Source organism: Bos grunniens, chromosome 9 (assembly GCF_055505025.1).
Source record: "Bos grunniens cultivar Pamir isolate PY7600 chromosome 9, Bosgru_T2T1.0, whole genome shotgun sequence".
Lineage (NCBI taxonomy): Eukaryota > Metazoa > Chordata > Mammalia > Artiodactyla > Bovidae > Bos > Bos grunniens.
Window position 1 is genome coordinate 11,976,616 of NC_141173.1, and position 27,590 is coordinate 12,004,205.

The window sequence follows — 27,590 nt, forward strand, 5'->3', positions numbered from 1 at the left end:
TGTGAAAAATGTCATTGGTAATTTGATAGAGATTGCATTGAATGTATAGATTACACTTGGTAGTATAGTCATTTTCAAAATATCAATTCTTCCAGCCCAGGCACCTAGGATATCTCTCTGTTTATATTGTCTTTGATTTATTTCATCAGTGTCTTATAGTTTGCTGTATACAGCTCTTTTGTCTCCTTGGGTAGGTTTATTCTTAGGTATTTTATTATTTTTGTTGCAATGGGAAATGGATTGAGTCCTTATTTTCTCTTTCTGATTTTTCATTGTTAGCGTTATGTGAATGCAAATGATTTCTGTGTATTGATTTTGTATCCTGCCATTGCTAAATTCACTGATTAGCTATAGTAATTTTCTGATGGTCTATTTAGGGTTTTCTATGTATAGCATCATGCTGTCTGAAAACTGTGAGAATTTTATTTATTTTTTTAATTTTATTTATTATTATTATTATTATTTTTACTTTACAATATTGTATTGGTTTTGTCATACATCAACATGCATCTGCCACGGGTGTACACGTGTTCCCCATCCTGAACCCCCCCTCCCAATTCCCTCCCCACACCATCCCTCTGGGTCATCCCAGTGCACCAGCCCCAAGCTTCCTGTATCCTGCATTGAACCTGGACTGGCAATTCGTTTCTTATATGATATTATACATGTTTTAATGCCATTCTCCCAAATCATCCCCCGCTCCCTCTCCCACAGAGTTGAAAAGACTATTCTATACATCTGTGTCTCTTTTGCTGTCTCGCATACAGTGAGAATTTTAATTCTTCTTTTCCAATATAAATTCCTTTTATTTCTTTTTTCTTCTCTGATTGCCAAAAACCATGTTGAATAATAGTGGTGAGAGTGGGGACCCTTGTCTTGTTCCTGATCTTTGAGGGAATGCTTTCTGTTTTTCACCATTGAGAATAATGTTTGCTGTGGGTTTATCATATATGGCCTTTATTATATTGAGGTAGGTCCCTTCTGTGCCAATTCTTTGACTTTTTTTTCTTTTAAATATAAATGTGTGTTGAATTTTGTCAAAAGGTTTTTCTGCATCTATTGAGATTTCCATACTGTTTATATTTTTCAAGTTTTTAGTATGGTGTATCACATTGATTGATTTATGTATGCTGAAGAATACTTGCACTTCTGGAATAAATTTGATTTGGTCATGGTGTATGATCTTTTTGACATGTTGTTGAATTCTGTTTGTTAGAATTTTGTCGATGATTTTTGTATCTATGTTCATCAGTGATATTGGCCTATAATATTCTTTTTAGTGTTTCCTTTGCCTGGGTTTGGTATCAGGGTGACAGTGGCCTCATAGAATGAGTTTGGAAGTGATTCTTCCTTTGCAATTTTTGGAAGAGTTTTAGAAGGATAGGGATTATTTCTTTTCTAAATGTTTGATAGAATTCAACTGTGAAGCCATCCAGCCCTGGGCTTTTGTTTTCTGAGAGATTTTTGAATACAGTTTTGATTTCAGTGCTTGTAATTGGATTGTTCATAATTTCCATTTCTTCCTGGTTCAGTCTTTGAAGATTTAACTTTTCTAAGAATCTGTCCATTTCTTCCAGGTTTCCCATTTTATTGGCATATAGTTGCACATAATAGTCTCTCAGGATCCTTTGTATTTCTGTGTTGTCTGTTGTAATCTCTACTTTTACATTTTTAATTTTGTTAATTTGATTCTTCTCCCTTTTTTTCTTAATGAGTCTGGCTAGTGGTTTGTTAATTTTTATCTGTTGATGGGTAACATCCATCTGTTTTTATCCATCAACAGAGGGATGGCTAAAAGAAGATATGTCACATATATACAATTGATATTAACTTTTTTTTTAATCTTCTTTATTCATCCCTCTGTTGATGGGCATTTAGGTTGCTTCCATGTTCTGGCTATTGTAAACAGTGCTGCAGTGAACACTGGAGTGCATGTATCTTTTTGAATTATGGTTTGCTCAAGGTATATGCCCAGAGTGGGATTGCTGGGTTATGTGGTACTTCTGTTTTTAGTTGATTGCTGAGTCTTATGGTGAGTATATTAGTTTTAGAGGAAATAGCCAAACTATTTTCCAAAGTGACTGCCACATTTTACATTTCCACCATGAATGTGTGAGAGATGTATCCTTGAAAGCATGCTTTCCCTGCATCCTTGAAAGCATTTAGTATTATCATTATTTTTATTTTAGGTGTACTGATAAAGCATACAGTGATATCTCATCATGGCTTTAATTTGCATTAGTTTTAATTTATTTACTAACTAATGATGCTGGTAAATTGATAGGTCTGACTGAAGTAAATTGTCTAGCTTAATGTTCCTGATTTTCTTGCCTACACATTCCATTATAATGATACTCTTATCTCACAAAAAATGTTCTTTATTTATTAATTACTGCCTGCTATATATCATTCCCTGTCTCTTTGTATGTTATAATGTTCAGTTCAGTTGTTCAGTTGTGTCCGACTTTTTGCGACCCCATGAATCACAGCACGCCAGGCCTCCCTGTCCATCACCAACTCCCGGAGTTCACTCAGACTCACGTCCATCGAGTCAGTGATGCTATCCAGCCATCTCATCCTCTGTCGTCCCCTTCTCCTCCTGCCCCCAATCCCTCCCAGCATCAGGGTCTCTTTGAATGAGTCAACTCTTCGCATGAGGTAGCCAGAGTATTGGAGTTTCAGCCTCAGCATCAGTCTTTCCAATGAACACCCAGGACTTATCTCCTTTAGGATGGACTGGTTGGATCTCCTTGCAGTTCAAGGGACTCTCAAGAGTCTTCTCCAACACCACAGTTCAAAAGCATCAATTCTTCAGCGCTCAGCCTTCTTCACAGTCCAACTCTCACATCCATACACGACCACTGGAAAAACCATAGCCTTGACTAGATGGACCTTTTTTGCAAAGTAATGTCTCTGCTTTTCAATATGCAATCTAGGTTGGTCATAAATTTCCTTCCAAGGAGTAAGCGTCTTTTAATTTCATGGTTGCAGTCACCATCTGCAGTGATTTTGGAGCCCCTCAAAATAAAATCTAACACTGTTTCCACTGTTTCCCTATCTATGTTCCATGAAGTGATGGGACCAGATGCCATTATCTTCGTCTTCTGAATGTTGAGCTTTAAGCCAAGTTTTTCACTCTCCACTTTCACTTTCATCAAGAGGCTCTTTAAGTTCTTCTTCATTTTCTGCCATAAGGGTGGTGTCATCTGCATATCTGAGGTTATTGATATTGCTCCTGGTAATCTTGATTCCAGCTTGTGCTTCACCCAGCCCAGCATTTCTCATGATGTACTCTACATATAAGTTAAATAAGCAGGGTGACAATATACAGCCTTGACGTACTTCTTTTCCTATTTGGAACCAGTCTGTTGTTCCATGTCCAGTTCTAACTGTTGCTTCCTGAACTGCATATAGGTTTCTCAAGAGGCAGATCAGGTGGTCTGGTTAGAGATGGCTAGACTCTTAAAAATACTGGTAGAATACTGAATTTTACATAATTAGGAAATTAGGTCTAGAAATATTAAGTAATTTTAAGAAATAAGAAAATAAGAAAAAAATTAGGTCTAGAAATATTAAGTAATTTTAAGAAATAAGAAAATAAGAAAAAATTTTAATAAATAATAAAATAAGAAAAGAATATTGTTCAAGATTGCACGCTTAGAGTTGGAACCGAAATCCTGATGAACAGTGTCTTGGTTCACTCCCTATTTTGACACAATTATATATTGACGTTTGGTCTTCCTTGACAAATTGGAAGTGCTTATTTAACTTATATGTGTGTTTCATCTTACCTCCTTCCACATCAAGCACATTCCCCTGAACACAGCAAGTGTTCAAAATTTAGTTATTTGTTTATTAATAGACTGAGAGTTACAAACATCTCTCCTCCAGCTCAGTTTTTCACATTTGTTTTTGTCAACTGCCTGTTTTTCAAATACCTAGCCCTTGATTGATTTTTACTAGAGTTAAACTCTGCATTGTATTAATGATGGATGTGTGTGTATGAAAGTGTGTGTATGGTCAATGAATGCTTTTAATTTACTACTTTCTCTAGCTCCCTGGCCTTCTGATACCCTTAACCAGAGGATAATTAGATAACATATACTTGTCTTTAACTTCACAAAGCATTACAAGTTCTATCTAGCTTTGGGGACATACACAACTGAAAGAGTAGTGGAAGGGGCAGGATAACCAGGGATGAATAGAGGTAGAGACAAAATTCTGTTGGTAGAAACGTGGATGGAGATCTGAGCTGTTAAGTTTTGAAGGAGAGAGAAGTAGACAGAAGCAGACCCAAGGGCAAGTAGCACGTTTAGAAATGAATGGATACTCCCATAGGGACTTCCTCAGTGGCTGAGATGGTAAAGAATCTGCCTGCAATGCATGAGACCTGGGTTCAATCCCTGGGTTGGGAAGATCCCCTGAAGAAGGGAATGGCCGCCCACGCCAGTATTCTGGCCTGAAGAATTCTGTGGACAGAGGAATCTGGTGGGCTATAGTCCATGAGGTTGCAAAGAGTTGGACACAACTGAGCGACTGACACTTCCACTTCCTTAGCGAATGAACTGGGAAGAATTTATTTGCTTGATAGGCTCTTTCTTAAGCCAAAATAAAATCATATCTAGCATCAGGTTTAAAATCCTTCCCTTTCATTTTGTAATTTGCTTTGATTCTACCCATTATTTTGATGAAGACTGATAAACACACCTTACTACCCATGCATGTGGAGAAAGGAAGAAAGAATCAGAATTACTTTCCAAATCCATTTTCCACTTAAGATGTTGTTATCTTTGTGGGTAGGTAAAATTTAATGTTCCTTTTTAGACAATTCCATCCATCTTCCTTTTCAATAAAGAGATTGATTGTATACAGAGGAGGAATTCACTCCCATAGTGGGGAGGATGGCACTAAGACTAGTGCCTCAACCCATCTGGTATAAACACTCAGAAGGCACTCTCAGAAGGACAGAGCTAATCAATAGTTATAGCATGTAAGAAGGAGACTCTTCATATCACACAAAATCACAACCAAAGAGTTCTTAAGAAGTTACTCAAAGTAGAGAACAGAATGTAGAGAAATTATGCTCAAACCCTGCCAATTAAACATTCTAAGTGTGACTAAAATCGAAGATGATCAGTTTCAAAAGAATGTAAAAGAGGCCATGAACTCTGATACTCTGATTTTTTTTTAAAAATCAGGAGATAAGTATTGCAATAACTCAAAGAGAGACTAGTTAAGAATATTTTTATTCTTCCAAGAATTAATTGCTTAGAAGTGTGTCCAAGGCTGGTGTGACCCACCAGGCAAGAACAGAATCATGTTCCTTCTAGGTCCAAGGACCAAGACAGTCCCACACATTCAGTTGCTCGTGAAATAAATGACAATAGTGGAACCTTACCAAAATTCAAACTAAAATAAGAGTTTGGTTGAATTCGAGTAAAATCTCATATCCACTTTCAGCCAAATATTTTAAGTGAGATCACATGAGAGTTAAATGTTTGCTGAAGCCAAAAATACAACATTGTTTTTGTAAATAATGATAACTATGTATAAATAGGGGGACCATATCATTTGTCATCCAAACTAGAACACTGTTAAGTGAAAGAAGATGCTGTTTATACAGGAGGCACAAACTCAGACAGTCCTGGGTAGACAGGGACACGTGATCAACTTATATGGAAACCATTTTTGTGTAACGGCATAGGTGCCCATGACAATATGTGAATAATATACAGGTTGAGGTGATGATAAATTAAATTAAAACTCACTGTTGTCATTCACTGGTTAGGCAAGACTGCTTAGGTGTTGAAGATGTTACTAATTTATTTCCAAATTTTTCAGAAATTAAACATTGCAACTTTCATAATTGTAACGAGTTATATGGAATCCTAACATCATGAAAGCACTTATTCCTTGGAGTAGAAATTCCCTGGAGGAGCTCATCTCCTGTGTTTCCTCCTCTCCTCTCAGTGAACCCCCCTCCCTGGCCCATCTTCTGTTTCTCTAGGGCTCTGCCCCTTCCTGACTTGAGCCTTGTGTCCATTGCCTTCTTCAACTTGGAACACTCTGAGCCAGGCATTTCTTAGAATATATATAAACTAAAATACAAAATAAATTAGTCCCACTACTACAAAAAAAGAAAATGCCTTCTTCTTCTTTAAATCTCTGCCTACAGAAGCCGTCCTTAGGACACCATGACTACCCACTACCTTTACTTTCTATTCTATACTGCAAGTTATTTTTTAGAGCAATTATTAAAGTCCCTGTTCTTGTGTTTATTTAGTTATGACTCTTTCTGCTCCAATCACATTGTAAGCACCTGGAGCAGAGGTCGACAAACCTATTTCTGCGAGGCAGATAGTTAATATTTTAGGTTTTGCTGTGGTTTCCACTGTACCATCATAGCAGCAAGGCAGCTATAGATATTACATCAGTCAATGGGTGTGGCTGTGTTCCAATAAAACTTTATTCACAAAAACAGGCTTTGGGCTGCATTTGACTCATGGGTCATACTTTGCTAATCCTTCTAGGGCCATTAACTTATATTCAGTCTTCACTCCCATAGCCTCAGAGCCCAGCTTTCAATATTACCAAAATCCTGGAAGCTGGATAGTGTTATTTACATTTTATAGATATGCAACATAAGGCTCAGCAAGGCATACTTCACCCAAACAAACGTAGATGTTGTAACAACTTTCTAGGGCTTCTATAGCAATGCAGCACAAGTTGCAAAACTGCTTGAAACAATAGAGATTTAGTCTCTCACAGCTGTGGAGGCTGCAAGTCCAAAATCCAGGGGTTGACAGGCCAAACCTCCTCCCAGATATGCAGAGGAGAATCCTTCCTGTGTCTACCAGCTTCAGGGGCTCCCTGTGTTTCTGGGTCTGGGGCTGCCTCTCCCCGCCCCCCGCCCCCCCTGCCTGCTTCCACATGGCCTTCCTCCCTGTGTATTTGAGCCTCTCTCCTCTTATAAGGACAAAAGTCATTGGGCTTAGAACCCATCCTATTACAATACGATCTATTTCATCTAATATCATCTGTAAAGATCCACTTCCAAATACAGTCATATTTTGAGGTTCTGAATAGACCTGAACTTTGGGGAAAGGCAGTTTTAAACTCATTACATCTGTCAAATGGTATAGTAAGGATTTGAACCTGATCTCATTTCAGTGATTTTTCTACCTGGAAGTTATAGTCTTCGCTACTAAGTTAAACTAGCAGTTATCAGTGATGTTGAATTTTAGACATCTTTCAAGAAATGATGATTTGAGGACATCAGTGGAAAAGAGAGCTTAGAATTTTACCTGAGAGGAGCTTGGTCTCAGCCATCTCTTCTGACTTAAGTCCTGAATGTAGGATTAGTGTTGACCTGACAGGCATTTGATACATATCTTATGAATAAAGATTTAAGACAGTTTCCCGTAGATTTCATTGGCTGGGCAAGGGGCATCTCAGGAGAAGTTTCATAGTCTCTCTAGTCAACATCTCTGAGTGCCAAGCTTATAAGATGAGATTTTTCCCAGTACTTGTCCAAAGTATGCTTTGTCCCTTAGGGAAATGGGCAGTTTCATCACTGTCCAAACAGAGTTGGGAAATGCCAGGCCAAACCAAGCAAAACAAATTTTGTTACTGCAGTAAATAACTTGCTTCTTAGCACCTTTTATTTGTTAAGGTAGCTTGTGAGTTTCTAAGGAGGAAGTGAAAGTTGCTCAGTTGTGTCCAACTCTTTGTGACCCATGGACTATACAGTCCATGGAATTCTTTAGGCCAGAATACTGGAGTGGGTAGCCTTTCCCTTCTCCACGGGATCTTCCTAACTCAGGGATCGAACCCAGGTCTTCCGCCTTGCAGGCAGATTCTTTACCAGCTGAGCTACCAGGGAAACCCTGTAAGGAAGAGGTATTATGCATATTTTTCTATGTTTATTGGATATTTTTTGTACAGTATCTTCAGGAACTAATCATCTGTGCCACACACTTTGGCACATCTACCTTGGGCATTTATTTGCTTGCTTAAGTGCATATAAGTCTGATTTTCTGGAGGGAAATATAAAGAAATGTACTTCTCTTGGATTTGAACCCCTTGATAATGGATGGGATCCCTGACAGAGGGGACACATCGATGGGTATACCTTGGCATCCACTAATTCATTGGTCAATTCAGTCTCTCCTTTATTCATTTATTCACTCGCTGATTTCATACTCAAAAGAGAAGGCAAGGAGTTGTAAACATAAAGATGATTGAGACCAGACTTCTTATCATTAAATCATTTAGATAATACACTTCAATCACCATTTCCCAAAGTGATTCTAATAAATGGAAGCCGCTAGTAACGGACTAGTGGAACTGTGTGCCCCGCACCCCGAAAGTCACAGCCGAAGCCCTAATCCTGAGCACGTTAGAATGTGACTGTATTTGGAGATAGGACCTTTGAAGAGGTAATTAAGGTTAAATAAGGTCGTAAGGGTGGGGAGCCTAAATCAACAGGAACAATGTCCTTATAAGCAGAGGAGTGACAGCAGGGATGGGCCTGCTCAGAGATCAGGCCATGTGAGGACACAGCGAGAAGGTGGCCAAGGAGAGAGGCCTCAGGAAAAATCAATCCTGCCAACACCTTGATTGTGGATTTCTAGCCTCCAGGACTGTGAGAAAATAAATTTCTGCTGTTTACCCAGCCTGCAGTATTTTGTTACAGCAGCTCTCTCAGATGAAAACCACACTGTTAATTGTTCATTAGGCCCCTACCTTCGAGAACTTCATTTAACTAGTTCTAGTGTCTACTGAGGGTTTCTCATTCCTTTATTGACATCTTAGAAGGATTTCAACAGCTTGATTGTCCACCATGTGAGGACATGGACCTTGTTGTGTCTTCACATGGACCGGCAGAGAGGCAGGCGTCAGACAGAATGAACGTGTCACCTGCATTTCTCCTCCCCTTTGAACATCAATCACGGAGAGATGGCCTAAAACATCCTTTGCAAGAAAAAAAGAAAAAAAGAGGACTAGAAAATATTAGGCACACAGCTAGATGCTCCAAATATGCCTTCTAATTTAACATCCCTCTTCTATTTTGAGGTGAATATCTTTACTCCTCTTCCTAGGAAGAAACAGAGATCCAAAGAGGATAATGGATTTGCCAAGATCATGAAATTACTGATAGAGTCAGAATTCAAACTCATATATCTTTCCCTCCCAAATATATGCTGGTCTAAGGGAAATAAGGCTAATTTTTTTAAATGAAGAAAAGATGCTGATTAGAGTGTTTTCATCAATTGCTTAGTTAGAGGAAAGGGGAAATCTGGCTAGGCAGTAGCAGTTACAAAAAAAGGACTGAAAATTTTAGAACTATGTGTTTATTTCAGCGACATCCTCATAACCAACATGACTACCAAAAAGCCAGGCCAAATGTTAAGTTGTGCAAATAAAAATAATGATTACAGAGCAAGCGTCAGGCCCTGTTCTTGGTTCTTTCTGTGTGTTCTTGATACCGCTATTCAGGAAGGCTAGTGAAAAACCGAAGAAGGCAATGGCACCCCACTCCAGTACTCTTGCCTGGAAAATCCCATGGACGGAGGAGCCTGGTAGGCCTCAGTCCATGGGGTCGCTAAGAGTCGGACAAGACTCAGTGACTTCACTTTCACTTTTCACTTTCATGCATTGGAGAAGGAAACGGCAACCCACTCCAGTGTTCTTGCCTGGAGAATCCCAGGAACAGGGGAGCCTCGTGGGCTGCTGTCTATGGGGTCGCACAGAGTCGGACACGACTGACGTGACTTAGCAGCAGCAGCAGCAGCAGTGAAAAACCACCAGAATGTCCCAAGGCAGGTGACAAAAATGACCATATTTTGAAATCATGCTACAAGATTGTTGGTTGAATAAACTGGGAAGGGTTACTGTGGAGAAAATGGAAGATGATAAGATGGGCATCTCAAGGAACAGAGAGATTTTCAGGTAGAAGGGAAATTTAGATATATGGATAAAATTAAGAGGTAGCAAAACTTCCATTACTGAGATTATGCAAATGAATGTGTCCAGATAGAAACAATACCCCCCTTCATTCAATGGGAGATCAACTAATTAAACTCCTAAATTTTTTAAACTGGAATATTTTAGGGCTTTTAAGCACTTATAAATGTCATCATCCTTATCTTCTTTATTAACAAAGTTAGACTTGGAGGGAAAATTAAAAAAAAAACAAAACTAGATCCCTTCCAGAACTATAAAAAGAATTGGACGGGAGAGAAACATCAAATTTTTCCAACACCATTGCTAAGAGAAATTGTTGTTCAATTTGCACTCTTCTCTATATTAATTTTTTAAATAAATATATTGACAAAATTCAGTCTCAAGTATTGAAAGCCAGTAACATCAACAGTTTTGAAAGGATTGTCTCTTTTTGCCTTTATCAGCAAGGGGACCTCATCCTTAATGCTTATCATTGGGCCAAGCATTGAGCAGAAGCTTCTCACAGTAGGCTGTGGTGGAGTGGTTTTCTTATCTGGGATCGGTGATTCTTGAGAAGTACCTACAGAGGCTAAGAAGTGAATGCATGATGATAGCGAGCATCATTAGAGGAATTAGAGAAGATAATCCATTTGCCAACAGCAGAGAAGTGCAGTTATGTGATAAGATGGACTATCCAGAGGCCAAAATGACAAAGTAAAGATTCGCCGTGGTGTGGTGCCTCTGGACGGGGATTTCAGATACATTGCACAGCAGGAACGCAGAGGGTGGGTCAAGGAAGACTGGAAGACCCAGAAAACCCAGGCTGGTGTGTGTGTGTGGAGGGTGGAGGGGGCGAGGTGGATCAAAATTATCTTTAAAAAACACATCGTTGTGGCTATGAACACTTGATCAGTACATGAGAAAGATACTGTGGAGGGGAGGAAATGCATGCCGAGGCTGTTTCGTCCTGTTCAGAACACCAAGGGTGTTCTGATAATACTAATGATCCACGAAGAACATGGGGAGCGGGGATGATGACGATTAAGGCAAACCGTGGAGACACAGGGCTGGCGAGGATGGCAGAGACTAGGGAGCGGGAGAGGCAGGATGAGTCACGGGCCGAGGTACCTGGGCTGGAGCGCGGCAGTGTTCACGCCGGCCAGGGGCGGGGGTAGGGGGCGCGCGGGCCCGGGCCCGGGAGTGGGCGGGTGGGCGCCGTGGGCGGAGCGGCTCGGGGCCGAGCGGCTGGCGGCAGTGTCTGCGAGCTCAGCAGCATCACCGGAGCCGAGCCGCGGAGACTCCGCCTAAGTGCCACCCAAACTCTCCTCCCGCACCGCGGACGCACGGAGGCGGTCGAGCCGGAGCATCCTAGCCGAGCCCCGAGCATCCTCGGCCCCGTGCGCTCCCGCCCCCGCCCGGGAAGGCTGGGCTGCGGGAGGCGGCCGGGCGCCCGCGCCTCGCCAGGGCCACCAAAACAAAGGCGGCCGCCTCCGGGGCTGGGTGCAGGCGGAGGACCATGACAGCCCGGGCTCGCGCGCTGCCCAGTCCAGCCGCCGGGAGGGCGCCGCGGTGAGCCGAGCAGGGACGCGGCCGCCGCCGGGCGTGGATCCGAAGGTGCGCTCGCGCCGAACCCAGGCCATCGAGGAGGGGCGGGCCAGGCCGCGAAGATGTCCTCGGCCGTGGGGCCCCGGGGTCCCCGCCCGCCCACCGTGCCTCCCCCGATGCCCGAGCTGCCCGACCTGAGCCACCTGACCGAGGAGGAGAGGAACATCATCCTGGCGGTGATGGACCGGCAGAAGGAGGAAGAGGAGAAGGAAGAAGCCATGCTCAAGTAAGCCAGCCGGCCGGGCCCGCCGAGCCTCCCTCCCGCGGGCCGTTCCCCGCTGCCGCCCGGTCCTCCCGGCTGGGGGTGGGGGCGGGGCTGGCCGGGTGCTGGGTGCGGGCGGAGGCGCCTGCCTGGGGGCCTGGGGCCCCAGAGGCCGGTGCAAGGAGGCGGGTGGGGGGGGGGTGCAGGACAGGTGTCAGACGAGGATGCGCTGAGCCCTGAGCCGAGGAACCTGGGGAGACGATGGCTGGGGACCGAGGTGCAGGAGAGGACTGGGTGTGCGGGGGCCACCCGGGGGTGGGACGTGTGGAAGCTCAGAAGAGCAGATGCCGCCCGAGTGGAAGGAAGGGGCCCCGGAGCCGGAGCAGAGGAGGGGCAGGCGCTAAACAGGCAGGAAGGCGAGGTGGGGAAGAGCTGCCAGAATAGCTCTTCTTGCCTTGGAGTTGTTGAGCAGGTTGGGGTTACCCCAGCCAAGGGTGCCAGCATTGATGCAAGAAAGATGCTTATTTTGAGTGTTCATTTTGCTACTCATTCATCTCGCAGCCCGAGGTTGGGTCTTTTTTTTTTTTTTTTAGGCAGTTGCCATCTTTGGTAACCTGCCTCCCCAGCTTCTCTTTAACCTTTGATTCAGGGTCTGCTACACAGAAGACCTGTGTGAAGACATTTTCTTCCCTACATATGATGCCATTGGCAATGCAAAGTTTTTTAACAATGGGAGAAGCTGATGGGCACCCTGGCCTGAATAAAATACAGGTTCCTCCTTACTGGTTTTCAAGGGAGCACCAGGGCCTGCTCCTTCCTGGTGCAAGCCTTACAATAGAGGACTGAATCTTTGCACACATCAGCCCTTCTTTAAATCCCATCAACCAACCCTGCAAGGGACCTCTGTCCAGTGCCCCTTTTAGCTGGGTTTGGGGAGGGGACGGACTGGTGGCTGGCGATGTAGGCATGGGTGACCCTGTCCTGCCACCTGCCTTAGTCTCAGGCCAACCCGCCCTGGGGTGCTGGCCTTCCTGCACCTGCTTCCCATCACTGATGATGAGTGGAGTTGGAGGGGACTTCCCCTAAAGGGGTCTCCCAGTATCGGGCAAAGTTTTCAACTTGGCAGTGAGGGGCTTCAGAGCCCCGATGGAGACGAGCTCCTTGGAGCCCCAAGTTAAGGCCAGAAGGTGTGTCCGGGGGCAGAAGATTTGTGTGAAGAGCCAAAAGGGAGCCTGTTGCATCTGGAGTTAGTGAACAGAGAAGGAGGGATGGCAAAAGGGTGATACCCACTAGAGCTCAGGGCAGCCAGGGCCTCTCCCCGACCCACCCTCCGGAAGGCCTCCAAAAGAGAAGATGCTGCCATAGGAGGGGGGATTTCCTCCTTCTGCCTGGGTGCAGCGGACGCTGGCAGGAGAGAGCTGGAGGGAGCTGTGTCCCTGACCTGTTGGGTCTCCACCAGCCTGGCTGCAGCCCATATGGGGGAGGGGGGCTTTGAGGACAGCTATTGGGGCCGATCATAGCACACAGGGAGAAACCCAGTCATCCCTGCCCTTTTATGGTAGACTCCGAGAGGAGCCATTAACTTGGAAGGCCAGAGTTGGCCTGGTTCTATGAAGAGCAGCAGGTTTCTAAATTCCCTGTCCCTTCTTATCCAAAACAAAAAACAAAGACTTTAAGCCTCCCGGCTTGAGGGAGGCAGAACCTCCTTAATCTGCTGTCTGTCCCTGGCGCTGCAGGCTTCCCCTCTTCTGAGACTGGAAGTAATGGATGGTGTCTGCTGGTGCTACTGTCTGTCTGTCTGGTTGTCAGTCCGTCTGTCCTCCCCGGCCGCCACCCCTGCCACCTGTCCCAGACATCTCTCCTGCCGGTCAGGACGCACCGTTTGGCTCCCATTTCTTTTGGTGTTCGCTGCACACAGCAGGTGGACGGAGGCCTCCAGCCGCTGTGGAAAACATGGGAGGCTGCCTGACAGGGTCCGACCGGGAAGGGAGGTGCAGGGCACGCGGGTGGGCGTCACGCCTCTTCATTGGCTGTTTCAGGGCTGGCAAGGAGTGAGGGATTCTAGTGGGGAGGGTGCATCCTGGTAGTGATCAGATCCTACCGGCTTCTATGGACAAATAAAAATGAAAGATGCTGTCCAACTGCTCACGTGGAAAGCATCGTTCCCGCTGCTGTGCCCGAAACTGCTCTCCCGCACACAGCGCTTCTTTATTGCAGATTCACAAAACGTGATAGGGTGTGATGCTGTCACACCACAGCCTCTGTAACCCGGGGCCTGAGCACTAACTCTGTCAATCAGCCTAATGTCTTGGCCTTCCTTGCCCTGGCAGATTGGGCATGCTTTGGAATCCCAGTTTGCTGCGATGTAAGTCTGCGCTGTTATCAGCTCATTGGTGGAACAGAGCTGTACTTTTTTTCTAGAGGGCACTTTATGTCTTAAAAATAGGATCCTTAGGGGGTATTCAGATGACACACCTATGTGGAAATGTAATGATACACAGTCATGGGTGGTAGCCCTTTCTAAACTTTGCATAAAGATAGATTGGAAAAAAGCAGGAGGCTTTTCACAAGGTTTTGAAACAGTTGTTAAATCAGAGACAAGTTTTTGTGATAATGCGTGGTCATCATAGCACATACCTAAGAAATTGCTCTCACAACAGGTCTTACAAAGCTAAGCTCCTGGTAACAGAGCATTTAGACTTGAAATTCACTTTAGTCATTACTGTAGAGTCATCCCCTTGGGCTCCTTACCTACTGTGTGTACTCGCTGTTCACAATTTGTAAAATCAGGTATCAGCAGAGAGAAGAGAGAAAACTGATGGGTGAACATGCCAAAGAAATGTTATACAATATCAATTACAATATATTCATGCAGTTTCATCAGTCTTGATTTTATATTACTGCTTGAATTTTGTCTTGATAATGTCTTTAAATTTTTATAAATAGAAAAGAATAATGAAGCTAGTTTCACCTTAAGATTTCAGAACAGGAATTCTTTGAAATTTGTAAGTAATTTGTCATACAAATAATTTGTTTTGTTGGCAAGGTGCACTACTTTTAGACACCATTGCCATATAGTAATTACTAGATATAATTTACTCCTGCAAATAATTTCTAATGGTTTGATTTATTTCCCTGCAAATAGAAGGTCTTTCTTAATCTTAGTATTTCGAGGTGTGTTGGTGTGGGTATGACTATGTGTTCCAGAAGTTTTTTTGGAACCTAACTTCCTCAATGAATACTCCTTGAGGTAACTGTCACCAGACACCAAGAGCCAATATATTACATGGGTTGAAAACTGTGTTATCCTGGGACCTAAATCAAAGAAGATCTCATTAGATCTAAAATCTTATTCCCTTTTTATAAAAGCTTCATAGAGAAAAGAGCTACAGAGTAGTGAGACAAGAGAAAAAAAATATAGAAGCAGAAAATGAAAGTGATTGCTAGAGGCAGGGAATTGAGAATCGTGTCAGAATATTTAATAGAACTACTAACATTTATTGAGCATTTACCTCATATTGGCCATTATCCTAAGTGGTTATTGAAACAAATGCCAAAGAGCTGAACTGTGTTCAAGTTCAATATGTGTGTATTTGGATTTTCCCAAAGAGCTTGTGTAGAAGGTAATCATGTCATCCACAGATCCTTGTCCTGCCCTTAGAGGTTTCCTGTGGTACCTTGAACCGCCTCACAAAACATAGCCCAACCAGGTCCAGACCTTTTATGCTAAGTCCGAGCACAGTTCCCACATGCCACTCTGCCCTTCTACCGAGAAGAAGAAACCTGCGTTTCATCCACCTCTTCTTTAAGTTGGTGCCTGTTCTTCTTTCAGTGTCAGAGAAGGAGTTTGGCAGAAGGTTAGGCTGATTCAGAGGATGAGCTGCTGATTATAGGAGAACCAGGAGCTTCACCCACACTCTTAATAGGGTCTCCCAGTGGAGTGAGGGCAAGGGAATTATCTCCAATTTGAAGGTTATAAAAAGCATAGTGGAAAGTCCATTAAAGTTGGATCAAACATTTGGGGGTTCAAGTTTTAGTTCTGCCACTTACATTGTATAAATGTGGGCAAGAAAATTCATTTGGGATTCTAGGAGGTTCTGTCTTTCTTACGAATCCTGCAATTCATGGTGTGAATTGATTTATAAAGGATATTGAGTCTGGACTTCTCCATCTCTCTTAACAGGGAACCTTGCACCCACTAACTCTTCAAACCTCCGTAACGCCTACTTCCTTTGTGAGAGGAGAGACAAAGGAGGGGGTAGAACCCTTGTACCTTCAGCTTTTTTTTCCTCCTTTTTCTCCTCCAACCAATTATAATAGTGTGACTCAAAATTCATCCAGCAGTCTCAATTGGCAACTGGGAAATGAAGGAATGGTAGCAGAGGGCTTCTGGAGTGGAGTGAGGGCAGAGTCCCCAAGAAGGCAGATATCATCTTTTCATGGACATTTGCATAGATTTTTGTATATTATACCCCAGAATACTCTCTCATGTTGCTGAGGCAGGGGTGCATAAGGGGAAAAGTAAATATTAATTTGAGAATGCTGCTAATGCATTCACAGGCCCAAGGTGCTCTGTTAAGTAGAAAAGTCTGGGGGATAAAATGTACCCTTTCACCCAGAGTCTAGTCTCATTCACACCCCTAATTGGATAGGGTTAAATTTAGGGAAGATTGTTCTTGAATTATTGTAGTTTTCTGATTCAACAAAAATCTATCTTAGTAAATATACATACCTAGTACTAGGTCCCAAAATGCTCCTGGAGAAAATTCAGAAAAAGAGAAGCCTTAAAAAATGAAAATGAGGCATTATCAAAGAGAAGAGAGGGTAAGAAACATAACACTTAGTTCACATTTTTGCCAACCTGTCTTGCTTCTCTGGGCTTCCCTGGTGGCTCAGACGGTAAAGCGTCTGCCTGCGATGCGGGAGACCCGGGTTCAATTCCTGGGTCGGGAAGATCCCCTGGAGAAGGAAATGGCAATCCACTCTAGCACTCTTGCCTGGAAAATCCCATGGACGGAGGAGCCTGATAGACTACAGTCCATGGGCTCCCAAAGAGTCGGACTCGACTGAGCGACTTCACTTTCACTTCACTTGCTTCTCCTTTACCTCTGAGTATTCTGTCTTAACCAGAAGCAAGGGGCACCACTGCTGAAGTAAATAGATTCCTAAATCTGCAGTAGAATGTGGAAACCAGTGTGGACTGCAGGCACCCCTGCTGACTTGAATAGAAACACAGCATCTTGTGAGTGTTACTTGCTCAACTGGTCAGATGAGAAGAAAGGTTTGAGTTCAACCTATGCAGAAAGAGTCAGCTTCCTGCAAAGATATCAAATAGCAAAGTCTGCAATAATATTATTGCCCTCTAACATCTGTAATATGCTGGTGAGATTACTGTACTATGGATTGTAAAGCCTGTTGTATGGCATTTCATTCATCTTTATGGACTGTTTTATATTTTTAAGCAGCTTTCTACATATTGTTCTATGATAGGAGCTGGATATTTTAGAACTTGTCCTGGGAGTTGAATTAAGTTGGCCTGAGGCATATGACGATGAAAGTAATAGAACCCAGAACCCACATACATGGACTCCATATCTTTAGTGTTCTTAAAAGTCTTTTCAAAACTGCATCAAGCTATGGATATCAGGGTTAGTTTCCCTCTTCTGTCGGGGAAGGAACTTAACATTTGGTCATTTGGCTGCATACATTACATATTTTACTCTGCCCTACGCTCATCTCCTGAGAGGGCTATTCTGTGAGTATTCTATTATTACTAGTTTCTGTTAGTGAAATTCCCAGAACTAACTTGGTTCCTTCCTTGCCTTTTAATATTTGATCCTGGATCCAGAAAATAAACCTAAAAGGAGCAAAAAGATGTCATGTGAACAGTGGCATTTTCCAGCCTTTTCTGAGGACCCCAGTCACACTCCAGGCTCTGGATTTGGCCCACCCCATGTACATCTGGGTTCTCTAATCTGGCTCATTTGCTCACAGAATTCTCGAATCCCTTTGCACTTTCCCACAGTGAGGTTCTCTCTTCTCTCTACTATTGTGATAAATTTTATGTGTTAGGTAGGTTATTTCTAACAAGATATCATGTGATAATAAATTCACCAAATAAGACCATTTTGTCTGGTGTTAGGGTTGGGTCAGGCATTGGGCTGTTGGGTAGAGTAAAGAGAAAATCTTTTGCTTTAGCCAGATGTTGACTATTTCCTACCACTTAAAAACTGCCATGGCCAGAAAGGAAGGTGAGCATGAGAGAGTGTGACAGAGCAGTGGACTACATTCAACTCAACATTGTCATATTCCATAGGTGTAAACATAGATAAGTTAACTCATCTGTGCCCTGATTTCTTCCTGTGTAAAGTCAAATTGCTAATTTCTGCCTTTCTAACTTATGAGGCTTTAACATGATGGTACAGGCATCCTTAAACTTCCAATTGCTATACCAAGAAAGGTGGCATTATTAACTTTACTCTGTAAAACTACAGAAGATTCCCAGGAGCACCTTTTCCTGTGATGGCTGCAGCTACTAGAGGTCCTGCTGAGATTGGTCCTTGTGGAAGAATCCATCCATTGTATTGTGCTAGCTGGGTGGTGTGACCAGGGCTGCAGCCTCCAGGGTGCAAATTTGGCAAAGAGATCGAAGGTAAAATGAGTCCAGGGTTTGACCTGAGGTTATTTTTACCTTCCTTCCAGTCTTCTTTCTTTCTCATTAAATAGCTCATAAATGTCTTTGCAGGAAAAGCAATGTGGGCAAAATGATAAAGTTTGAAATGACTAAAAGGCAACCCTAATTCAAAAATGAGAAGAGAAATTAGCTTAGGGTCATTCCATCATCTTTTGCTAGAAAAAAATTGGAGAAACAGACTGATGATTTTAGTGTCACAAGATTTAATTAATTATTCACTGTGAATTAGAATATGGGGCCATTTACTTGCCAAGCAGAAGTTCCTGTTTCATGTCAGTTAAGTGCCGGGTACAGAATAGATTTAAATATGGTATGTGTTGAAGAATTTTTTAAGATTCTGTGGTGGATGTCTTGGGTTTTCTGTATTTATTTTCTTATGCTTTTACATCAGGCTTATGTACATTTATTATGATCTAAGTAAGTGTTCTTTGGATTATGAGAGGGGAATATATTGCAGAATTGACATTAACTTTTAAAAATTTGTTTTGGTGAAGTACAATGTTGTGTTAGTTTTTGTTGTAGAGCAAAGGGATATATTTATATTTATATCAGTAACACCAGTTATTTTTATATGTATTATTTTTTATATTCTTTTCCATTATGTTTCATTACAAGATATTGTATAGTTCCCTGTGCTGTACAGTAGGACCTTGTTGTCCGTCCATACTGTAGATAATCCTGTATATAGTAGTTTGCATATGCTAATCCCAAATTCCTAATCCATCCCTTTCTCCCCCGACCCCTGGCAACCACAAATCTGTTCTCTGTGTCTGTGAGAGTGTTTGCGTCTTGTAGATATGTTCATTTGTGTTGGATTTCAGATTCCACATATGAGTGATACCATATGGTATTTCTCTTTCTCTTCCTGATTTATTTCACTTAGTCTGATAAACTCTAGGCCCATCCATGTTGCTGCAAATGGCATTATTTCATTCTTCTTTATGGCTAAGTGATATTCCACTGTGTATATGTACCACAACTTCTTTATCCGTTCCTCCGTCAATGGACATTTAGGTTGCTTCTGTGTTCTGGGTATTGTGAATAATGCTGTAGTGAATATTCAGATGCATATATCTTTTCAAATTATAGTTTTCTCTGGGTATTTGTGGGGCTTCTCTTGTGGCTCAGTGGTAAAGAATCAGCTTGCAGTTCAGGAGAAGCAGATTCAATCCCTGGGTGGGGAGAGTCCCTGAAGAAGAAAATGATGACCCACTCCAGTATTGGTGCCAGGAAGATCCCACAGACATAAAACCCTGGCAGGCTACAGTCCATGGGTCACAAAGAGTTGCACACGACTGAACTGAGCACATGTGCACTAGATATGTGCCCAGGAGTGAGGTTCCTGGATCATATGGTAATTCTATGTTTAGTTTTTTTGAGAAATCTCCATACTGTTCTCTAGAGTGGCTGCACCAATTTACACTGCCACCAACAGTGTAGGAGGGTTCCATTTTTTCTCCACATCTTCTCCAGCATTTATCATTTTTAGACCTCTTCATGATGCCCATTCTGACCAGTGCTAGGAGATAACCTCATTGTAGTCTTGATTTGCATTTCTCTGATAATTAGTGATACCGAGCATCTTTCCACGTGCCTATTGGACAGTCACATGTTTTCTTTGGAGAAATGTCTATTTAGGTCTGCAGAATTAGCTTTAGATATTCTCTAATCTGTTGCTAACTTGTGAAAACTTTTCATACACATAAACATTTATTTAACCGTAGAATAAAATATTAAAAAGGAAAGTAGTTATGTGTTGGCTTGCCCATGACAGTATCTGCTGATGCCAATTTCTTCCTTAATTAGAGCTCGTACCTCTTTCTCGCAATTTTGAATTTCAGTCTGAATGATAACTTAAATTATCTCCCTCTTTATAGATTGTTCTTTCCCTGAACCAAATTATTCATCAGAAAGTCAAGTAATTAACGGTCATAAAATATAGAAGTTAGTAATTATCAATAAGTAACACAGCAAGATGTAGACGTAGAATCTTGAAAATCGTTGTTTGGTAAATGGAAAAGCATTTGCTGAGAATCAGGTATTATCTTTTATGGATTCTCAGTGAAATGCTACATTTAATGGCAAAGGTGAATTTAAAAGTTCAAAAGACTTTTCAAATAACAGTAACTAGAATGCAACTATATGCAGGACTCTCTCTATGAAGATTTTTCTTTGGGACTTGCAAAGGAGCAGCCTATGGTTTAGAGAAGATATTTAACTAGATTTTAGGAAGAAATATACTGATAATTCCTCTGTATTATATATAGTAAAACAAGATAATTTTATAGAATGTAATTTCATGAAATTTGAAAGCAAATGCTTAATTAGATATTAAAGAACCATAATGAACCAAACATATATGTGTATCTAGTATAAAGTATAACACTTAGCTGATGATTTCCATATTATTTAGTACCATATTTTCTGTATTTCCCACAATTATGCCAGATAATTATCCTCTATTTTTGTACAACAGCACTCAGTTGTGCAACTCTTTGCGACCCCATGGACTATACAGTCCATGATATTCTCCAGGCCAGAATACTGGAGAGGGTAGCCTTTCCCTTCTCCAGGGGATCTTCCCAACCCAGGGATTGAACCCCAGTCTCCCTCATTGCAGGCAGATTCTTTACCAGCTAAGCCACAAGGGAAGCCCAATTATCCTCTGGGAGATGCCATTGTATTCAGATAAAGAGGAGATGTGAATTGAAAACCAATTAAGGTATCTATGCTGTCTTGTAAGTGTCTTAACTGCTTAGCTTTTTTCCATAGACTTTGATTCATGATCTGCATATTCACAAATGAGGACTAGTGTGGTAGTGGTTTTTGATGGGGTTTTCTGTCTGTATTTGCTAAACTTTATGTAGTCTAGTCGGAGAAGGCAATGGCACCCCACTCCAGTACTCTTGCCTGGAAAATCCCATGGGCGGAGGAGCCTGGTGGGCTGCAGTCCATGGAGTCACAGAGTCGGACACAACTGAGCGACTTCACTTTCACTTTTCACTTTCATGCATTGGAGAAGGAAATGGCAACCCACTCCAGTGTTCTTGCCTGAGAATCCCAGGGACAGAGGAGCCTGGTAGGAGGCCATCTATGGGGTTGCACAGAGTCAGACACGACTGAAGTGACTTAGCAGCAGCTTAGCAGCAGCATGTAGTCTATTAAATTAGTTCTAACTTATGTTCCTGTACCCAAAGCATTCTTGATGGATATTTGAGAAGTGTTCTTAATTTCAAGCATATCAAGTTATTTATTTATTTATTTTTTTAATATAAGTTATTTTAAAGTTGTAAGTGATGAGTACACAAGGGTCATGTGACACATTTTTCTTGTTTAAATATAGTTCTTAACACACAAGGAGGAGCCCTTTGTTCTGTTTTCAACTTATGGGGTTTATATTTTAGAAAAAATAGATGGTATACGAAATAGCTAAGGAATTCCTAAATCCATGTATCAGGTCTTTTTAAGTATGGAGTGGTATCCCAGGTATCTCAGACAGTGAAGAATCTGCCTGCAGTGCAGGAGACCTGGGTTTGACCACTGGGTTGGGAAGATCACACGGAGAAGGGCATGGCAACCCACTCCTGTATTCTTGCCTGAGAATTCCATGGGCAGAGGAGCCTGGCAGGATTCCTTTGGGGTCGCACAAAGACGGACTTAACTAAGCGACTCACACACTCACAGGGATCCACATTCAGAAGTTTTATCCAGGTCAGAAAGATTAGTTAGTGTCTTAGTATAAAGAGATGAAAACAAAAGTAAAGTAACCCGATGGCTTTCTTTTTATTTTTCACCCAGTGTAGCAGATTTATCTGCCTTAGCTGTCTCTGTCTTGTAATATATTGAAGCTTAAGTCTTCTTTGCTAACCCTTTTTTTTTCTTCAGAAAAACATGATATATTTTACATCCTGTTATCTGAAATATAGGACTATAGGTATCAGCTGGCTAGTATACTTTAGATATTAAATTTTTGGTAAGAGTAAAAATTATAAAGAGATTCTGTTTTGATATTCTTCACGATAGTCATGACAATTGTCACAAAATGTGATTTGCAGAAATAAAATAACATAAAATCTTCCTGTCTTTAGGCTGAATACTTCAATGTACAGACTCTCTGTTCCCTAGGCCAAAAATAGTGACCTAATATATAGCAGCCTGAAGTAAAATCTTGATACCTGTCTTAAAAAGATTGTACCATCTGAGTATTGTTCCAGACATAAGTATTAGAAAGGGATTTCATGGTATTTGGAGCTTCAAAGGTCTGAGCTATAATATTCACTGTATGATAGATAATCAGTCAGGTGACTTTCCAGTCCTGCCTTCTAGAAAGACAGCAAAGTGGAAGATTCCTGGAGGCACAGGTGCAATTTTAAAAAGTCAAAGTCCTAATGGATAAACAACAAGGTCCTACTATACAGCACAGGCAGCTACATTCAACACCCTGTGATAAATCATAATGGAAAAGAGTATGAAAAATAATGTGCGTATATGTATAACTGAATCACATTTCTGTACAGTAGAAATTAACACAACACTGTAAATCAGCTATACTTCAATAGATATTTTTTTTTTAAGTTAAAAAAGAAAAACATGGTCCTGACCATTGGGGTCAGATATGGTAAGGTACTACACATCTTAGAAAACATGACATATGTACTTTGGAGAAGGCTAATTAGGTAGCAAGACAAATTGTGCAAAATGAGTGGTGGTTATAAGAGCTGGAGGACTTTTGGAAGCTTCCTCTTGCCCTTCCTTCTATAATTCCATTTACTTCTGATTTGCCTTCTTCTGTGTGGTTTCTGGTCATGAACTCAGTCACCCTTATGTGTTAATGATCTCAAGTCTATATTACAACACTGAAATTATCTACCAAATCCTGAATTCACATACCTTGCAGCTGCTGCTGCTGCTAAGTCGCTTCAGTCGTATCCGACTCTGTGCGACCCCATAGACGGCAGCCCACGAGGTTCCGCCGTCCCTGGGATTCTCCAGGCAAGAACACTGGAGTGGGTTGCCATTTCCTTCTCCAATGCATGAAAGTGAAAAGTGAAAGTGAAGTCTCTCAGTCGTGTCCGACTCTTAGCGACCCCATGGACTGCAGCCCACCAGGCTCCTCCGTCCGTGGGATTTTCCAGGAAAGAGTACTGGAGTGGGGTGCCATTGCCTTCTCTATCACATACCTTACCACTTGCTAAATTGTCTCCACCTGGATGCCCCATGGGTGCTTCAAACTGAGTGTTATCCTTCATCCATTTCTTGATTTTCTGCATCAGCCCTACAAACACTTGTATGAGTCTTGTCTGTGTGGGTAGATCACCATTGCAACCCCTTACTCACTGTGTTGTCAAATCCTTCAGGTACGATCATCTGACTGTGTACACTGTCACCTCAGCATCAGCCCTGAGAGCAAGGTCGTTCTCAGCTATGTCTGTCACATAAGCACAGAGCTTGCCATGGGATAGGTACCTGATTTCTAAACTGTGTGCATGAATGAATGAGCACATCCAGAGGATGTGGGGCAGAGGAGTCATCTAAGGCTGCTGGATAGATTCATAGGGTATGAGTAGGTGGCTGGAGTGGGAAGTTTATTCTAACTAGAAGAATTCTATCAGCATATTCTGAAAGCAAAAAAAATGAGCTGTGTATTTTGACTATTGAGAGAACCATGTTGGCCAGACTTTATGAGAAGAGCATACTGGTTGTTAGATATCACAATGTGAAATTGAAGTAAGATTTTCAGATGATATGTTGTACTCTTAATTTATCATTCATGGCTTTGTGAAGGACAGCATTCTGACAGTGTTTGAATGCCAGTGTCGGAGGATGTAAACAACACATTTAAAAAAGTAATCCTCTAGACAGACAAGCTTAATGGAAACATTTCCTTTGAATTCAAACATTAGTAACTTCAGTGAGCGTTTAAAGCATAATATGGATTCTCTGATTTGATACTTAGAATTAGATCAGATGCTTATGACTGTAAAGTATTGTACTTTTGTAAAGTATTATATTTTTAAATGTTTTCTGGTTAAGTCATCTTCTAAACTTTTTTTAAAATTTGAAATATAGTTGATTTATAATGTGTTGATTTCAGATGTAGAGCAAAGTGATTCAGTTATATGCACATACACACATATGTATTCTTTTTCAGATTCTTTTCCCTTATAGGTTATTATAAAATATTGGCTATAGTCCCTTGTGCTATGTAGTAGTCATTGTTGATGATCAGTTATATATATATATTTATATAGTAGTGTGTATATGGTAATCCAATCTCCTAATTTATCTCTCCCCTCCTTTGCTCTTTGGTAACCATAATGTTGTTCTATGTCTGTGGGTCCATTTCTGTTTCTTAAATAATTTCATTTGGATTAATTTGTAGATTCCATGTATATTCCATGTAAGTGCTATCATTTAATATTTGTCTTTCTCTTTCTGGTTTACTTAAAATGATAATCTTGATAACCTCTAGGTCCATCTGTGTTGCTGCAAATGGCTTTATTTCATTCTTTTTTATGGCTGAGTAGTATTCCATTATATATGTGAACCACATCTTCTTTACCCATCCTCTTCCAAACTTAAACCCCTCGAAGACAAGTATCTGCTCTTACTCATTTTCATATTTCCATTGCCTAACCTGTGGCCCATAAACAATGGGACCTCAGTAAGTGCTGCTTGAGCTGAGCTGCACGCACTTGTTCTTTGACACAACACAGACGGAGTTGAAATGTGAATGGGAGCTTAGAGGCTGCCTTGTCCAGGTCTGGCAAATATTCAGAATGCACAGACAACTTTCTGAAGCTAGAACAGTATTGCCGATAAATGTCAGATGCCTCAAAACCCTTCTGCATGGAGTATCCCAGGCCATCAACTGATGAGAGTTGCAATCAAGATAACACATTTTAGCCACTGAATATTTATTCCAGTTCCACTTTTAATACAAGAAAACTGAAGCCCAGAGGTTGTTTCAACTTTAATTAGTAATTGGCTAGAGAATTAGGTATAAGACTTGGGGTTTTCTTTCTCCTGGTCCAGTGTTTTTTCTACTGTCACACTCTCTCCCCATGGTTTCATTTTAATGACCATCAAATTCAAATGATTATTTTTTTTCAAATTTGGTTTGTCTGCTCTATATGGTTATATCCTGTTATAGAAAACTCCAAGGAAACCTCTTATTTATTTTGATGATTTTGAATTTGGTTATATTTAATATTACTTATAATAAGTAGGTCATTTACAGGGATCAAGAAATACTTTATTTAAAGATTTCATTTTCAGTGGTATTTGTTACAGTTGAATTGAACTGAATTGAATAATTATTAACTGTGATCATTTTATTTTTAATTTTTAATACATCTTGAAAGCGACAATGTTTTCAGTATGCAGTAATTTATTCATGATTCCAAAGAGCTTTTCCTACCATGCATTTGAATTATATACAGATTAAATTCATGTTTTGTTTTATCAGTAGGAAAAACCAGTTGGTCTTTATTCATTCTGAGAACTTTCCTTGGTTCTCTCTCATCTGAAGGTTTGATTTCAGTTAGATGATTGGTCAGGTTTCCCAATTGGTCCTAGTGGTGGAGAATCTGCCCACCCATGTGGAACACTCAAGGGACACAAGTTCAATCCCTGGGTCGGGAAGATCCCCTGGAGAAGGAAATGGTAACCTGTTCCAGTATTCTTGCCTGGAAAATTCCATGGGCAGAGAAGCCTGGTGGGCTACAACCCACGGGCTTGTAAAGAGTCAGACACGAGTGAGCAACTGAACACACACACGCAGACTATTGGTCAGTGACCCAAAGAAAGAATCAGTAGGTTAGGGAAGGGGGTGGTATCCTATATATAGATCTGTGAACACTCCCACTCATATATCCATCTGTACTTATACACCTCACACCCACACACCGGAAAACGTATTCTTTCTAGAAAGTCTTTTTTAAGGAGTTTAATTTTATCTCATTTAGAGAATTGGCATGATCTAGACATTCCTCACTTTTTTGCATTACATAGTTTCATTTATTTATTTTTAAATTTTATTTTATTGTGGTAAAAGTCATATAATATAAAACATACTATTTTAACCATATTTCCTGTACAGTTCAGTGGCACTAAGAATATTAATATTGTGTACAACTCTCACCATCATCCATCTCTCAAAATTTTCACTTTCCTGAACTGAAACTCTGTCCCTATTAAACAGTGAGTTCCCATTCCCCCTCCCCACCCCCTGAACTCCAGCCCTTGGCACCTCCCAATGTTCTTTCTGACTCTGTGTATTTGACGATTCTAGGTATCACATGTAAGTGGAATCAACAGTATTTGTCTGCACCTAAGTATATTGGAATGCACTTTAAGGTTATCTTAATATATGTCCTAACAAACAGTTATTCCTTCTTTTTTTCCCCTTGGGCTATACAGTATTTTTGTAGGCACAACCTATCCTGTGAATTTTGCCTCAATGAGCATTCTGGAAGAAGCAGTCCTGTTTCCATATGTGCCCACCCTGGCCATAGTGATTGGACTAAAGATAAAAGATATGATCCAAGTCCAGATGATTCATTGACCAACCAAGAACTAGTAAGGTTCTCTTTCAAAATGAAAATAAAAAACAATCAGGGAGTCAGGAGGGTGAGTGATACCCATTCATTTTTTCTTGGAACAGAAATGGATTGAGCATTTATGATATGCCAGGAATTGTACTGAAATTAATAGAATTATCCAGAGTCCATGCCCTTTGCAGGGGGAGATGTATTTCACTTAAGTCAAATCAAAATTAAATGAGGAATTAATATCTCTGATAAATGCAACACAGGACAATACATGATCCTTTAATAATATAAGCCAGGAATTCTGATTGAGATCAAGCTGGCCAGGAGTGGAAGTGACAGTGAGACTGAACTAAGGTCTGAGGATGAGGAGGAGTTAGTGGGGCAAAAACAGAGAGAGGTACCCAGCCAGTGAGGGAATCAGAGGGTCTCAGGTGGGAGAGGGAGGGGTGATTCTGAAAAAGGGGAAGGAAACCAGTGTCATGGAAGAGCAGAAAGATGGCTTGAGAGGGTCTTGGAGACTAGAAGCCTGACAACGTGAGGTCTTCCAGGTCATGTAATAGAGGTTTATCTTCATCTGAAGAGCCAAAAGACT

At 41.4% G+C, this 27,590-nt stretch overlaps 1 protein-coding gene across 44 annotated transcripts in view; it reads left to right on the forward strand.

Annotated features, from left to right (window-relative positions):
• Nucleotides 1-11,221: 11,221 nt before the first annotated feature.
• The window catches only part of RIMS1 (regulating synaptic membrane exocytosis 1), a 607,640-nt gene continuing 591,271 nt past the window's right edge, over nucleotides 11,222-27,590 (forward strand). For 43 of the 44 annotated variants that reach the window (XM_086316267.1, XM_086316269.1, XM_086316268.1 and 40 more), the window contains exon 1: nucleotides 11,481-11,776. In XM_086316267.1, the coding sequence (XP_086172393.1) occupies nucleotides 11,613-11,776 (164 nt within the window). In that variant the 5' untranslated portion in view covers nucleotides 11,481-11,612. Of the gene's footprint in view, nucleotides 11,777-27,590 lie in introns of all 44 variants that reach the window. The other variant, XR_015132287.1, reaches the window with a different exon arrangement.